At 40.6% G+C, this 17,229-nt stretch overlaps 1 protein-coding gene across 1 annotated transcript in view; it reads left to right on the top strand.

Annotated features, from left to right (window-relative positions):
* KCTD9 (potassium channel tetramerization domain containing 9) overlaps nucleotides 1-16,040 on the top strand; it is an 81,601-nt gene extending 65,561 nt beyond the window's left edge. The window contains exons 10-12 of the mRNA XM_065947105.1: nucleotides 10,082-10,187; nucleotides 11,199-11,332; nucleotides 14,135-16,040. Coding sequence (XP_065803177.1) covers nucleotides 10,082-10,187; nucleotides 11,199-11,332; nucleotides 14,135-14,251 — 357 coding nt within the window. The 3' untranslated portion in view covers nucleotides 14,252-16,040. The remainder of the gene's footprint in view (nucleotides 1-10,081; nucleotides 10,188-11,198; nucleotides 11,333-14,134) is intronic.
* The last annotated feature ends 1,189 nt before the right edge of the window (nucleotides 16,041-17,229 follow it).

Raw genomic sequence — 17,229 nt, 5'->3', positions numbered from 1 at the left:
ACCACCAGACACATCTACAGCTGGGCATCCTTTGCTTTGGCTCAGCCTCTTCATTCCTTCTGGAGTTTTTCTGTACTCCTCTCCAGTAGCATATTGAACACCTACTTATCTGGGGGTGGGGTGGGGGGTGCAGCAGAATGGTTGCTCCTTCAGTGCTGTATCTTTTTGTCTTTCCATACTGAACATGGGGTTCTTCAGGCAAGAATGCTGAAGTGGTTTGCCATTCCCTTCTCCAATTGCCCACCTTTTGTCAGAACTTTGCACCATTACGTGCCCATCTTGAGTGTCCCTACATGACATGGCTCATAGTTTCATTGAATTACACAAGGCTGTGATCCATGTGATCATTTTGGTTGGTTTTCTGTGATTATGATTTTCATTTTGTCTGCCCTCTGATGGATGAGGACAAGAGTCTTGTGTAAGCTTCCTGATAGGAGTCACTGTCTGTAGGGAAAACTGGGTCTTGCTCTGGTGAGCAGGGCCAGTGCTAAGTAAAACTTTAATCCAGTTTTCTGCTGATGGGTGGGACTGTGCTTCCTCCCTGTAGTTTGGCCTGAGGTGGCCCAGACCTAAAGTCTGTAGTCTCTGTCATAGGCTGTAGACTCTATGGTAGGTATAAAGGCAGCCTCCTCCAAAAGGACTTAGACCAGCATGCCGTGCCTCCCAGGACTGCAGCTAGCAGTGCCCGTGACCCTGCCGCAGGCCACTGTAAACCCAGGCGTCTGCTACGGACTCCCAGACACTCACAGGAAAGTCTGGCTCAGGCACTTTTGGAGTCGGTGCTCCTTTCTCCTGGGTCCTGGTGCGCAGAAAGCTTTCTGTGCCCTTCAAGAGTCTGTGTTCCTCCAGGCCTGTGGGAGTTCTGTAATCAAATCCTGCTGACCGTCAAAGTCAGGTTCCCTGCCCCTTTGCTGGATCTCCATGTTGGGAAGTCTCTTGCAGGGCCTAGAACTTTCACAAGAGTGCAAGAGCTTCATTGTTTTTATTTTTCTCCAGTCTGTGGAGTGTCCACCCAGCGGCTCTGTGGTGGGGCTAATGGCGACCTCCTGCAAGAGGACTCAGGCCACATGCCGTGCCTCCCAGGCCTGCTGCTGCCAGGGCCCCGGTCCCCGAGGCAGCCCACTGCTCTCCATGGCTCTGCGGAGACGCTCACACACTCACGGGGAGGTCGGCTCAGCCCCTTGTGGAGGGCCACTGCTCCTTTCCCTGGGTCCTGGTGTGCGCAGGGACTTGTTTGTTTCCCCCAAGTCTCTGGGAGTGTGAGGTTTGATTTTAAAACTGATGGTGCCCCTCCTGCCGTCTTCTTGCCACTTCTCCTTTGTTCTTGGACACGGAGTGTCTTCTTTCGGCGGGTTCTAACATCCTGTTGATGGTTGTTCAGTAGCTGATTGTGATTTTGGTGTTCTCACAAAAACGAGCTCACTTCCTTCTAATCCACCATCTTTGGTGTCTCTGTTGCTTTGGCTATTTGGGATCTTTTGCACTTCCATGCACATTTAAAATTTGTTCTAGTTCTGTAAAAAAAAATGCCATTGGTAATTTGATAAGGATTTCATTGAATCTGTAGATTGCTTTAGGCAATATGGTCATCTTGACAGTATTCTTCCAGTCCAAGAACATGGTATGTCTTTTCATTTTTTTGTATCATCTTCAATTTCTTTTACTAGCTTCTTACAGTTTAGTGAGTATTAGTCTTTTGCCCCCTTAGATATGTTTACTCCTAGGCATTTTATTCTTTGTGCTGCAGTGGTAAATGAGATTGTTTCCTTTCTTTTTCTGATCTTACATTGTTAATATATAGAAATACAACAGGTCCGTGTGTATTAATTTTCTATCCTACAACTTATCTGAATTTATTGATGAGCTCTAGTGGTTTTCTGATAGCATCTTTAGGATTTTCTATGTAAAGTATCATGTTATATGCAGACAGTGATAGTATTACTTTTTCAACATAGCTTTTTTTCCTTTTCTTCTCTGATTGCTGTGGCTAAGACTTCAAAACTGTGTTGAATAAAAGTGGTGAGAATGAATATCCTTGTCTTGTTCCTAATCTTAAAGGAAATGCTTTCAGCTTTTCATGATTGAATATGATGTTAGCTGTGGGTTTGCCATATATTTGTTATGTTGAGGTCAGTTCCCTCTGTGCCCACTTTCTGGAGAGTTTTTTAAATCATAAATGCATGTTGAATTTTATCAAAAGCTTTTCCTGCATTGATTGAGATGATCATAAGGTTTTCACTCTTCAATTTGTTAATGTGGTGAATCACACTGATAGGTCTGTGGATATTGAAAAATCTTTGAATCCCTGTGATAAATCCCACTTGATCATAACATGTGATCCTTTTAATGCATTGTTGGATTCTGTTTGCCAATATTTTGCTGAGGATTTTTGCATCTGTGTTCATCACTGATTTGTTGTTGTTATTCAGTTGCTCAGTTGTGTCTAACTCTTTGCAACTCCATGGAATGCAGCAAGCCAGGCTTCCCTGTCCTTCACTGTCTCCCAGAGTTCACTCAGACTCATGTCCATTGAGTTGATGATGCCATCCAACCTCCATCCTCCATCGTCCCCTTCTTCTGCCATCAGTCTTTCCCAGCATCAGGGCCTTTTCCAGCGAGTCGGCTCTTCTCATCAGGTGGCCAGAGCATTGGAGTGTCATCAGCAGTCCTCCAGTGAATATTCCAGGTTGATGGTTCAATCCTCGCATCTGTACATGACCATTGGAAACACCATAGTTTTGACTAGAGGGACCTTTGTGGCCAAAGTGATGTCTCAGCTTTTTATTACACTTTCTAGGTTTGTCATAGCTTTTCTTCCAGGGAGAAAGAATCTTTTTAATTTCACAGCTGCTGTCACCATAGTGATTTTAGAGCCCAGCAAAACAAAGATTGTCACCATTTTCCATTTTTCCCCATGTATTTGGCCATGAAGGACGTGATGTGACTGAATGCCATGGTCTTAGTTTTTTTTAATGTTGAGCTTTAAGCCAGCTTTTTCACTCACCTCTTTCACCTTCATAAAGAGGCTATTTAGTTCCTCTTCACTTTCTGCCATTAGGGTGGTTGTCATATGCATATCTGAGGTTGTTGATATTTCTCCCAGCAATCTTGATTCCAATTTGAGCTTCATCCAGCCCAATATTTTGCCTAATGTACTCTGCATATAAGTTAAATAAGCAGGGTGACAGTCTACAACCTTGATGTATTCCTTTCCCAATTTTGAATCAGTCTGTCGTTTCGTGTCTGGTTCAATATCATCAGTGATATTGGCCTATAATTTTCTTTTTGTGTGGTATCTTTTTTCTTTTTCGTATTTTAGTTTTTATAATTTGTGTTGGTTTCTGCCATACAGCAACATGAAACAGCCATAATAATACATGTAGCCCCTCCTTCCTGAGCCTCCCTCTCCTCCCCCGATCCCATCCCTCCTGATTGTCATACAGCGCCAAACTGGTCTCCCTATAATATATAGCAGCTTTTCACCAGCTATCCATCTTACACATGATAGTGTATATATTTTGATGTTTCTTTCTCCATAAGTAAGTCAGAAAGAGAAAAACAAATATATTAACACATGCATCTGGAATTTAGAAAGATGGTATTGTGTGGTATCTTTGATTCTGGTAGCAGGGTGATACTGGCCTCACAGAGCTAGTTTGGAAGTGCTCCTTCCTCTGCAGTTTTTTGGAAAGGTTTCAGAAGGATAACTATTAACTCTTTTCTAAATGTTTAATAGATGTTTAATACTCCTGGACTTCTGTTTGTTGGGAGTTTTTTAAGTCACAGATTCAATTTCAGTACTTGTAATTGGTCTGTTCATATTTTCTATTTCTTCTTGGTTCAGTTTTGCAAGATTGTACCTTTGTAAGAACTTGTTCGTTTGTTCTAGGTTGCCAGTTTTATCGGCATGTGGTTGCTTGTGGTAGTCTCTTATGGTCCTTTGTATTTCCATGGTGTTTGTTGTAATTTCTTTTTCATTTTTATTCCTTTGGGCCTTCTTTTTTTTTTTCCTTGGTGAGTCTGGCTAAAGGTTCATCAGGTTTTTTTTGTTTGTTTGTTTTTTGTTTTTATCTTTTCCAAGAACCAGCTTTTGGTTTCATTGATCTTTTCAGTTATTAGTCTGTAGTTCTAGTTCATTGATTTCTGCTCTGATCTTTATGATTTCTTTCTACTAACTTTGGGTTTTGTTTGTTCTTTCTCTAGTTGCTTTAGGTGTAACACTGGGTTGTTTATTTGAGATTTTTCTTTTGTTCTGAGGTAAGTTTTTATCACTATAAACTTCTCTCTTAGAACTGCTTTTGCTGCATCCCATAGGGTTTGGATTGTCATTTTTTCATTTTCGTTTGGTGCTGATGTTTTTTGATTTATTCAGGGATCCATTGGTAGCATATCGTTCATCTTCCACATGTCTGTGGTTTTTGTAATTTTTTCCCCCTTGGATTTGGTTTCTAATCTCATAGCATTATGGTTGGAAAAGATGCTTGATACAATTTTCAGTTTTTTTAAACTTACCCAAGATTTGCTTTGTGGCCCAGCATGTCATAAATTCTGGAGAATGTTCCATGTGCACTTGAAAAGAATGTGTATTCTGCTACTTTGGATGGAATGCTGTATAAATATCAATTTAAGTCCATCTGGTCTAATGTTCCTCTTAAGGCCTGTTTTTCCTTATTGATTTTGTTTGGATGTTCTGTCCACTGATACAAGTGGGATGTTAAAGTCCCCCACTGTTACTGTGTTTGTCCCTATTTCTTCTTTTATGTATGTTAACATTTGCTTTATATTGGGGTGCTCTTATTTTGGGTGCACATATATTTGTAATCATTATATTATATCTTCTTGGTTTATTCCCTTGGTCATTATGTGGGGTGCATCTTTGTCTCTTGTAACAGTCTTCATTTTTATCTGTTCTGTCTGATTTGAGTATTGCTACTCCACCTTTCTTTTGATTTCCATTTGCATGGAATACCTTTTTCTACCCCCTCACTTTCAGTCTGTATGTGTCTAGCTCTGAAGTGGGTCTCCTGTAGACAGCGTATCTCTGGGTCTTAATTTTTGTATCCATTCAGCCATTCTTTGTCTTTTAGTTGGAGCATTTAATCCATTTACATTGAAGATAATTATCAATATGTATGTTCTTATTGCCATTTTGTTAATTGTTTTGGATTTGTTTTTGTAGATCTTTTTTCTTCCTTTCCTCCTTTGTTGTCTTGTGATTTGATGATGATCTTTAATGTTGTATTTGGGTTACTTTTTCTTTTTTGTGTATATATTACTGATTTTTTTGTTTATGGTTACCATGAGGTTTTGATATAGAAGTCTATATGATACATTATTAAGTTGCTGATCTCTTAATTTCAAATATATTTTTTAAATTCTGCATTCATACTCCTTTCATCTCATGATTACTGGTTTTGATATCGTATTTGTGTGTGGATGATTTCCTACCTTTACTGTACGTGAGCTTTCCTGTTTCCTAATATTCTTGTTCCTAGTTGTGGCCTTTTCTTTTCTTTGCAGAGTTCCTTTAACATTTGTAGTAAAGCTGATGCTGAATTCTCTTAAGTGCTGAATTTTGCTTGTCTGTAAAGGCTTTGATTCCCCCATTGAATCTGAACGAGAGTCTTGCTGGATGTAGTATTCTTGGTTGTAGGTTTTTCCCTTTCATCATTTTAAATATATCATGCCACTACCTTCTGGCCTGCAGAGATTCTCGTAAGAAAATGGCTGCTAGTCTTATGGGGATTTTCTTGTTTGTTATTTGTTGCTTTTCCCTTGTTGTTTTTCATATTTTCTCTTTAAATTTTGTCTTTAAGTTTGATTATTATGTGTCTGAGCATGTTTCTTCTTGGGTTAACCCTGAACGGGATGCCCTGTGCGTCCTGGATTTGGGTGACTGTTTCCTTTCCCATGCTATTATCTCTTCAGATATTTTCTCAGGCCCTTTCTCTCCCTCATCTCCTTTTGGGACCTCTATCATGCAAATCTTGATCCATTTGACATTTTTCCCTGAGGTCTCTTAAACTGTCCTCATTTCTTTTCATTATTTTTCCTTATTCTTTTCCATAGCAGTAATTTCCACCAGTCTGTCTTCCAACTCACTAGAAGACAGTTCTCTCTCCTGTTCCTCTGCCTCATTTATTCTGCTGTTGATTCCTTCTGCGTGCTTTTCATCTCAGTTATTATATTCTTTAACTGTTTATTCTTTATATTTTCTAACTCTTTGTTGAGAATTTCTTGCAACTTCTCTCTCTGCATCCATTCTTTTCCAAAGTTCTTGGATCATCTTTACAATCATTACTCTGAACTCTTTCTCAGGTAGATTGCATATCTCCACTTCACTTAGTTGTTCTGAGGTTTTATCTTGTTCTTTTGTCTGGAATATATTCCTTTGCTATCTCACTTTGTTTAAATTTCTATGTATATTTCTTATGCATATAGTAGCTTAGTAATATTTCTCAACCTTGGAGAAGTGGCCCTCAGTGGGGACTGCCCTGTGTGTCTAGCAGTACACTCCCTTCTCATCATTAAGGGCCAGGGACCAGCCTGATCCCAGAATAGTTTCTGACTCATATTGATGGACTTAGTTTTGCAGGATCGTAGTTTTCTTGCTTTAGGTGTCTGCCCCCTGGTGTGTGAGGCTGGTTAGAGGCTTGTTCAGTCTTTCTGGCAGGAGGGGCTCATGCCTGCCCACTGGTCTGTGGAGCTGGGTCTTGGCCCTCTAGTGGGCAAGGCCATGTCCAGGGGCATGTCCAGAGGTTTCTGGGGGCTCAGTAAGCCCGTCTGCTGATAGTTGGGGCTGTATTTCTGGCTGTTGGTTGGTTGGCCTGAGGCGTCCCAGCACTGGAGCCTCCATGCTGTTGTGTGGGGCCAGGTCTTGGTGTCAAGGACTCCAGCCGGAGTTCACATAGATTGCCACTATGTCCGCCACCAGCTTAAGAACCCAGTGAGAACTACAACTGCCTCCCACCTGCCACCTCCCTAGGAGACCCTCCAAGACTAGCAGGTAGGTCTGGCCCAGGCTTCTGTGGAACCAGTGCTTTTGACCTGGGTTCCGGGTTCTGAGCTCTCCAAGAGCTGAGTCTCTTCCCCATGGTCCCCTTTGTTTCCCTCAATCTACAATCAAGTCGTCCTGGCTTTCAAAGCAAAATGCTCTGTGGGCCTCCTCCCAGTGCTGGACCTTTAGGCTGGGGAGCCTGGTGTGGGGCTCAGAGCTCTCACTCCTGGGGGAGAACTTTTGTGATATAATTATTCTCCAGTCTATGGGTTGCCCACCTGGGTGGTATGAGGTTTGACTGTATTGTAAGTGCACCCCTCCTACCATCTCGTGGTTCCTTCTTTATGTGTTTGGATGCAGAGTATCTTTTTTGGGGGTAGATTCCAGTCATTTTTATGGATAGTTGTTTACTGTGATTTTGGTGTGCTCATAAGAGGATATGATATGAGCTCAAGGTCCATTTGCTCTGCCATCTTTGTCTTGCAGCGGCCTATGTAATTTTAACGGACAGATACTAAAGTGCTGCAGAACTGCAATTTTATTGATTAACATGGCTCATGTGAGGAGTCACCGCCCAGAGTGTGGGGGCTGTGAAAGTAAAAACTAGTGGCCGGTTGTCTTGGCACTTGAAGATGGCTGCTGCTGAACACTCGTATGTATTGCAGTGTCCACAGAGTGTGAGGTCGGCTAAGCACAGGATGCACCTGATGTCCCCACCCCTCTTGTTGAACTTCTCCCCTGATTGATCCCTGTGGGCTGTGAAACCTTTCTGCAGGAAGCCTCCAATTCTGCTGTCAACCAAGGTGACCTGAGCTGCTGTCAGGGTTCATGTCTGAGCCACACCCTCTGTTCTGTCAGTGCCTTTAGGATGCGTCTTCTGCCTGCTCCGCCTTTCATTATTGACTTTAGCCTGCTATATAGAAGCTGGTATAATAATTCAGCTCTTATGAATGCATTGCACATTCCTAGTGCAAGACTTAACAGATGATAAGACCTGGAAGGGACACTGATGATAAGTATGATCCTGTCTTACAGACTAAGAAATTGAAATGTGCCCTTACCCAAGCCGTGAAGGCTGGTTCGTCAGCAGCATTAGAGCTAGACTCTAAAGCAGGTGTTTTCTTTTCCTTATGTCTTTTTTGATGACTTTTTCTTTTGGAAAATGTGAAATATAGACAAAAATGAGCTGGTGTAGTGAATCTCTTTGTATCTCCATTACTCAGCATCAACAGTATCAGTGTTTAAACAATTGTGTATTATCTATACCTCTCCACAGAGTATCTTTGAAGCAACTTATTTCACCTGTAAATATTTTATTCTCTTAAAGATAAGGACCATTTTTCAAACAATCTTTGGCTTTTTAATAGTTTTATTTATTTATTTGGCTGTTTTGGGTCTTTGTTGCTGTGTAGGCCTTTCTCTAGTTGCAGCGAGTGGTGACTGCTCTCCTTGCAGTGCGTGGGTTTCTTATTTTGGTGGCTCCTCTTATTACAGAGCATGAGCTCCAGAGCATTTGGACTTCAGTAGCTAACGGCACATGGGTTTCAGAGCACAGGCTCAGTAGTTGTGCACCAGGCTTTGATGCCTGGTGTCATGTGGGACCTTCTTGGACCAGGGATCAAACCCATGTCTCCTGCATTAGCTGGCAAACTCTACCACTGAGCCACCAAGGAAGCCCTAAGCATAATCATTATCCTTTTCAAAAACAGTAATAACTGCTTTCATCAAAACCACTGCCCCTTGATACAGTAAAGAGCCCAAATCTCCTAACTATAATGCTGACTTCCTTAGTAGCTGCAGGTGAGTGGCTGAGGTGTCAGTGTTGGTGACCTGCTTTTACCATTTGATGAACAGAGGGTGAAATACTTTTTGTGGTTTTTGAAGACAAAAAAATCTGAGTTTCTCATATATTTCTTTGTGAGTAGAGAGCAGTACTCACATAATAACCTTGGGAACTCTTGATAATACTTATATTCTAGCTGGGAGCATTACATCGAGAACCAGAGAGATTTATTTTCAGATATCACCTTCCTGTCCTGTTACAATATATTTTCAAGTACATAAAATCTAATCATCTTTGAGTTATCTTCTAGGTCCTCATTATCCTCCCTGTCAGTCTGAGCTTCTGAACTACCTCGTCTTAAAGCACAGGCATGAATGGAGATGCAAACCTGTTTGTCAGTTATCTGTGATTTGAAATGGTCTGTAGTTTATCTTCTGTTCACTAGAATTGGCTGTGGCTGAATAAAACTGCATTTACGAGACAAGGATTTTTCTTGGTATGGGTATCACAAAACTTAATCAGGCTTAGGTGTTTAGATTTCCTCATTGATCTAATTATAATAACAATTGCAATTATCATTTCTGTAATGTTTGAGGGTTTTTAAAATACTTTTTACCTTCTACTTTGGCCTCAATTAGCAAAGGTCTAACGTTATCACTGACTTTATAGATAGCTTCCTACCATATCCAGTAATTGTTAGACATCAGATCTGATGGCATTGAATTTAAAGTTCCAAAATATACTTTCTGGCTTTTTCCTCTTTATATCTTGAACCGCCATTTGGGTACTCTGGGTTGACAATGTTTTGGAGCGATGGTTGGTACAGAAAGACCCTACAAGCAACTTGGTGGTGTTTGTAGCTAGATGGCACCTTTCATTGCTGGCCTTAGCAGTCCGACCTTTGAAATGAAGGTAGTGACATTACTGAGCATCAGAAATTTCACTCTTGCAGTAATAAGAGAGGATCTAGATCCCTAACAACTTCATGCTTTCTTCAGACATTAACTGTTACACTGTCATGAGCTGGGCTGTTTATTAAAAATAGAAATAGGGATATCATAGTCCTCCTTCCCCAGCTTCTTTATCTAAACTCTTTTCATGTAAAGCAGGAATGCTATTGTTTGTTTGGCTTTTTTTCTTTTAAAACAACTATTGAAAAAATTTCTCACAATTATTGTAAACAAAACAGTTGATTGTGAGTATATCAGATTTTTTTCCTTTTACTGTTTGAGCCAATTTTTTCTAGTCCAAATAAAGTTCTGAACCATAATAAACACAGACTTTACTCTTTCCTTGGCCAGTGTGCAAATCTCCAGGGCGTCAAGATGCTGTGTTCTAATGCAGAGGGAGCATCCTTGAAGCTGTGTAATTTTGAAGATCCCTCTGGTCTCAAAGCCAATTTAGAAGGTAAGAGTCTCTCTGTAATTACCTTCTCTAAAGTAAAAACACACCATTAAGTAAAAAGCCCAGCAAAATAATTGTTGCTGGTAAAACATAACCATAGGGAGGAACATTTCTTCTGTCTTAGGGGATTTGCAAAGGGCTAAGCCATTGTTTGGTCTCAGTAATGGAAACCAGCATGCTGAACTCAGGAAATGTGGCCTCTAGTATTTAAGGAAGCTTCAGTTGGAGATAAGTATCAACATCTTAAATGTCCAAACAGAACAGCATTGTTTTTTAAACTTTTTATATTGGAATATAGCTGGTTAACAATGCTTTGAATGTTTTCAGGTGGACGGTAAAGGGACTCAGCCACACATAAACAAGTATTCACTCTCCCCTAAATTCCCCTCCAGTCCAGGCTGACACATAACATTGAGCCGAGTTCCCTATGCCATATAGTCGGTCCTTGTTGGTTATCCATTTTAAATATAGCAGTGTGTACCTGTCCCTCCCCATCTCCCTAACTATCGCTTCCTCCATCCTTCCCCCAGGGCACCATAACAGAACACCATAGTCTTAATGTGGACCAAAATGAAGAACTTCAGTTTGCATAAAGCCAGGCAGTTGTTGTTTTTTTTTTTTTTTTTATCACTTTTGGATGTAATATTTTGTTTATGAATTCCTTATTGCTTTGTTTTGTCCATGAACTTGTCATTTTGTTTATTTGTATATCTAGAAGACACACACCTCATTTCCATCACCATAAGTTTTTGGAAGCATATTTAAAAGTGCAAACTCTGGGACCAAATTGAATTCCTCCCTCAAAAATACAGACTAAAACACGAATTCTTAATTCATAGTATAAGCAAACAGATTGTTAACAAAGAACTCCATATGTATGTACATTGGTCAAGAGACAAGTTTATATAATTTAGTCATTTCCAAAGGATGCAGAGGTCAACATTTACCCCTGTTAAGTCATCTTGCATCTTTTGAAGATAAATGACTATAAATACTAAAATATACTCACTTTAGGTGCTAATCTGAAAGGTGTGGACATGGAAGGAAGTCAGATGACAGGAATTAACCTGAGAGTTGCGACCTTAAAGAATGCGAAGTTGAAGAACTGTAATCTCAGAGGGGCAACTTTGGCAGGAACTGATTTGGAGGTGAGTCACTGAGTTTTTGTTCATCCAGAATGACTGAGTAGCTCCTGCAAAATGTACTGAAATAAAACAAAGCAGTTGGCTGTTCAATACTGCCAGGTAACATGCCAGTGTGCTGATGGAATGCTTTTCTTTCAGTTGCTTGTTTAAACAAATTTGAATTCCAGAGCAGAATCTGCTTACCTAAGTTACAGACGCTAGGTTCAGACTTTATTTTTCACTGGAGTAGAATTTCTTTACCGTGTTGTTAGTGTCTGCTGGTACTACAGCGGCAGCCATAGGTCCACGTCCATCCCCTCCCTCTCGGGCCTCCTCCCCATCCCGCGCTCTCGGCCGGCACAGAGGGCTGAGCTGAGCTCCCGGGCTGCATGCCGCCGCCCACTGTCTGCTTCACACACGCTGGCGTGTGGGTCAGGGCTGCGCTCTCCGTGGGTCTCTCTCTCCTTCCCTGCCTCGTGTCTCCAAGTCTGTCCTCTGCGTCCCTCTTCCTGCCCTGCCAACGGGTTCGTCAGTGCCAGTTTTCTAGATTGCATATTTGAAGACTCATCTGGCATTCAGTCTGAGCTGATTTCTCCTCTTTTCCTTGGATCTCCCTCAGGTAGATACACTTGATAGATGTTTTTTTAATCCACTCGATTGTGGTTATCTTAAATTTTAATTCCAAACAGAATTAAATGGGGCCAGATTATTTCTTAAACTTCTTGAGAAATTGAAATGATATCTTTGTTTAAAATCAGGTTCAGGGAATGCCTGTTCTAAATTGGCATCATATTGTTTTTTGTATCTCAATCTGAGACTTCAGTTCTGTCCAGCCAGTCATCTTTTTCATCCAAATTGTCTGCTATATATCCTCTTGAGCTGCAGATCGAGCTGGCAGACTGCACAGCAGTTAATGGGTCTGTATCACTGTCTGGTGGCTCTTTCTGCAACAACGGGCATGTTCTGTGGCTGGCGTGTTCAGTCCAGCACCTACCAGCCACATCTGGCAAATATATTTAACGGATGGATTTGTAAATTGTATTTAATTAAAAGTCATTTAAATGTAAACTGCTATATGTGACTAGGAGTATCGTACTGAACAATACAGACCTATACAAGAAAATCTGGCATAGATGGGATTCTCGAGAATAGTATGTCAATATTTAGCTTGTTGATTTTTTAAAAAATGTTTTCATCGTGTTCTTTTTTCGTTATAATACTAAGAGTACTGTTTCTGTGTTTTTGTCTATCCTTCTTTCACTCTATACTTCCTTCCTCTGCAGTCTTATTCAGTCCTAAGGTCCAAAATACAATCCTTAATTCAGTGGTCCTATTTCATAGCCAGCATCTAGATTTCTCATCTGAATTCACCTTGTTATCTTGATAGCTCTTAGCAGCACAGCACCAGGCCCCATTGAACTTGAAGGCAAAAAGAACCATCTTAAGAATGAAGGTATAAATGTATTACAGTAGGTTTATAGTACAGTTATTTAATTTTTAAAATATCGTTACTGTCACCTAAGATGAGGATTTTTTTCCCTTTGTTTCAGTTAGCCTGTGGCTACACGTGAGTTCTTTATCTATACAGTAGAAAGCCTCCCTTTGATTGCAAAGACTAATCAGGATGACTCTTGGGACAGCTGCTAACCCTCTATCCTAAAAGGTTACGTGCAGTCACCCTTCTCTCTAACCATCATCCCCACCATCCCCAGGGACTTAGCCAAAAATCCCTGTCCCATCTGTCACTTTCTGATCTCAAGGGAAATTTGAAAGCAGCTACCAGTTGTGGTGGTTACACTGCTGTATATAGATCTGTTAAAACTCACTGAATTTTATACATAATTGGGGGTTAAAAAAGGCAATTCCTTACTCTAAGAATGTTAACGTTAGGCAGTTACATGATACAATTTACTTATTAAGTAAAATCCCTTTCTCTGTTTAAAAATCTGAGCCTTCCCCACCTCATGCCTTTCATTATTGTTCACGGATTGTGGTAAAACCATTAAGTCACTCAGTCGTGTCGGACTGTCTTGTGACCCCATGGACTGTAGCCCACCAGGCTCCTCTGTCCATCAGGTTCTCTAGACAAGAATACTGGGGTGAGTTGTCAGGCCCTCCTCCAGGGGATCCTCCCAGACGCAGGGATCCAACTCACATCTCCTGCATTTGCAGGCAGGTTCTTTACCACTAGCGCCACCTGGGACGCCCCAGAGAGATGTGTGACTAAATCACTTGGCTGTATACCTGAAACTGACCCAACATGGTCAATCAGCGGTGTGTGTTTTCATCACTCAGTCACGCGACCCCATGGACTGTAAGCCTGCAGGCTCCTCTGTCCATGGGATTTTCCAGGCAAGAATACTGGAGTGGGTTGCCATTTCTTTCTCCAAAATCAACTGTACTCTGATATAAATTTTCAAAAAAGCAGAGATTATCTCAGGACCCAGAAATCAGTTTCTGACACTCAGAGCCTCTGAGTTTGTCTGGCGGTGGAGCTGCCCCATATTCCCAGGGAAGCCCATAAAATTGTTTCGATACACTTTACACTCTGGATTTTAAATGCTTAAAATTCTAAAGGGACATGCTTCATTGTTGACCTTTGTTGGTACATATTTGTGGTGGTCAGCCTAAGTAAGCATCGACTAGAGAGAAAAAATACAGATAGAAGAAAATATGGCTTTCTCCTAAAGCTTCTGAAAGTTTTCCATAAATAACTGAGTTATATTCTATAGGAACCTTTCCCTGATAGGCCCCAGGAACCACTTTAAGAGGAAACAGATACGCGCTCAGTCTGTTAGTTCCATGAACACCATTTGTATCCTGCAGAACTGTGACCTGTCTGGGTGCGACCTTCAAGAGGCCAACCTGAGGGGTTCCAACGTGAAGGGTGCCATCTTCGAAGAGATGCTGACACCGCTGCACATGTCCCAGAGCGTCAGATGAGAGGCCTGCAGGGGACGTGCCGAAGACGACAGATGCTTCCCCATCACTCTTCTTTCTCCACCCACTCAGTTATCTAGAAGAAATAACACTGTACGGGAATTAAAAAAAACATTTAGAGGATTATGCTTGTTCTCAGAGGTGCATAAGAGGAAAAAAGTGACTTTTTTCCCCACATTCTGGGTTTTAACAGAGAAGCACTCCTTCAGTAGATTTAGGGAAGCTAGATTAGATTGCTGCCTTTGGAGTGGAGTTAGGGGGATTTGCCTGGTGCCCTTGCGACCAGGAATAAATAGTATCTATTATATTTGCTTTTAAATAGGCATGATGTTGAAATACCATCTGGGTTTGAAATGCATTTGAGGATTTTAATTTATGAAAAGCACAACATATGCAATTATATTTATTGACTCTCTAGATGCAGTACGGATATTTAAATTGTTGAACTTTACAATTTTGCAGAAGTTGTTCAGGTTTCTAATAGCTTTAGTGGGGCCTCTCCTACTTTGAATACCTGTCACACCGTGTGAAGATGGTAAGATCAGACTCCCCAAGGCTCTCTTTTCAGGTTCATTTTAAGAATTTTTTTTTAAGAACAAAACAGTAGCTAAATTAAAGAAACCCTGTTACTGATTGAGATAGAGTGGCAGGAAAGAGACATCATATATACATCATTGTCAGCTAAAGTTTCAGTGGAACTCTGTGGATGGCAAACAGTTTACCTACAGCTTTTAACTGAGCTTTCAACTTGCAATTTCATTCTCAGCAAGCTCCACTCCAGGCCAGCCCAGGCGATTTATCTCTTTACACTACTCGCTTAGTCCCTCCCCGTACCGTCAAAACAAGCATAGGAAGAGGGTTGAAAACCAAAAACATAGTTAACATTCATTTAACTCAAATGCCAGATAAACAAGACCAGCTTGGAAATAGGGGTGAAATCCAAACCCACTGCCATCAAAGCTATAAAATATGAATGAATATGGCAGAGTCATCTTTTAGAAGTCAACATAGTGGAACTGCAGCTCTTACCCTACAGTGGGGAACGAGGAATTTTAAACTGACAGTTTGACTACAGTTATCAAACAGCTTAAACGGAAGTAAAGGTATATGGCTGGTGCCAAGATGGACTACCAATTCAGTGAGCACCTTGGTTCTTATAGTTCTGGTGTGTTGTATTTTAATACATTTTAGCCTGGCTTCCTCGAGTCACTTGCTCTGCAGGGGCGGGGCCTGAACTTCCTTACCAGTAACTGGTGTGTCCTTATGTCCACCCCAAGAGCAGGGATGTAAGCTGTGTCCAAATGGGCTCTGAATTCTCCAGACTCATCCGTGTGAGGCAAGGAATCGTTAAAAACCACTTTGTCTCCTGTGGGAGAATGACATGTCTTCAGTATTTACATAGCTTATTCTTCTATACATATGCAAAGCTTTCCTTAACAGTAAAGGGTACATATGCATAAGTGGGAGGAGATAGACCTTTACAGGCGAAGGAAAGCAACTTCAGAAATGAATTATTTTCTTTGCTTTATTATTTTTACCAAGACAGAGAAGTATTGTATTGAGAGATAATCTATTTTCATAATCAATATGTGCCTAAATTATATTTAAATCATTTCACTCTGTACTATATTTTCAATAATTAGAGAATGTGTTGTTCATCCACTTAAGGGTACCCCTGTAGACATAACCTAAACCTGCAGAAGAATCTGAGAGATCCACACAGTGTGCTTAGAAAATGCAGATTTTGGGTCTAATGTGTCCTGCATTAATAAAGGATGTGACATGTTGAAAAGGCGTTTCTTGTCTTGCTTTTGAAAATTAGAACTTTACAAATTTACTTAATTTCTTCAGTATGCGTTTAAGACCAGCCCTGAAGGTCTGTGTGAAAAAGAAAGTGCTTTTAAACTTATTTCTTGAAGCATGATTATTTTATGATCCTCCTCTTAAAATCCACCATGCTAACAACACAGACATTTCATTAATGCTGAACAAAAGAAAAGGCTGTCTTCCAAGAACTCATTTGTGTTACTGTTTAGCTGGTGAACATTTTTACCTGTTAGCTTTGTTGGGTTTGGGAAATACATTGTCCCTAAAGTGTTGTTACTTGACAACCAGGAGAAAGAAGTTTAAGCAGGAAGGAATGTTTCAAACTAGTAAAACGCCCATTAACCCTTGTAATGAAACATGATTGTACACATAGGTTTAAAACAGTTGTTTGGGGAGGGGCAGAAAAGGCTAGAAAAGGGTTTTAAACTAGATAAGCTAATGATCTACATTGAGAAAATTTGTACTCATGTACCTGTTTAGAGCAGTATGTATTATGCTGTAATAGCCTTTTAGCTGTAATTTCAAAGCAATGAAATACTGTATATTCATTTTCTTACAAAGTTTACCATCATAAATCAAGACAGGGTATTTTCTCTAACTCTTAATTTTATGAATTGGCAATAAATCTACCCCTAGTCAACTTTAAATCTTTAACATATGAAAAACCCTAGCAGTTTTTTAAATCTCCAAGGAAATAGTCTTTAAAAGGTACAACTCTACAAGGAAAAGTAGTTATTTTTCACAAAGTACCTTATGCAGGGATTAATTATCTGAAACCCTGTCACAACCTTAGATATGTCAGCAGGAGTTCATGAGTCCTTCCTGCTGAGATTTTACATTAGGACAAAGAAGGTTTCCATCTGTCATTCAGCAAGATTGTGTGTGTTGTATTCAGTCGTCGCTCAGTCGTGTCTGACATTGCGATCCCATGGACCCCTCTGTCCATGGACTACTCCAGGCAAGAATATTGGAGTGGGTTGCCATTTACTCCTCCAGGGGATCTTCCCGAGCCAAGGATCAAACCCACATCTTTTGTGTGTCCTGCATTGGGAGGTAGATTCTTTACCAATAGCTCTACCTACTAAATCATTATTGTTACATTTTAATAATCTTGAGGTGCTTTTTTTAAATGCTAAAAAACTGAAGCCATTTTC

The sequence above is a fragment of the Muntiacus reevesi genome, chromosome 10, assembly GCF_963930625.1.
Source record: "Muntiacus reevesi chromosome 10, mMunRee1.1, whole genome shotgun sequence".
In the NCBI taxonomy this organism is placed as follows: Eukaryota; Metazoa; Chordata; class Mammalia; order Artiodactyla; family Cervidae; genus Muntiacus; species Muntiacus reevesi.
Note: the sequence above shows the minus strand (reverse complement) of the source record. Positions and strands in the feature narration are given on the sequence as shown.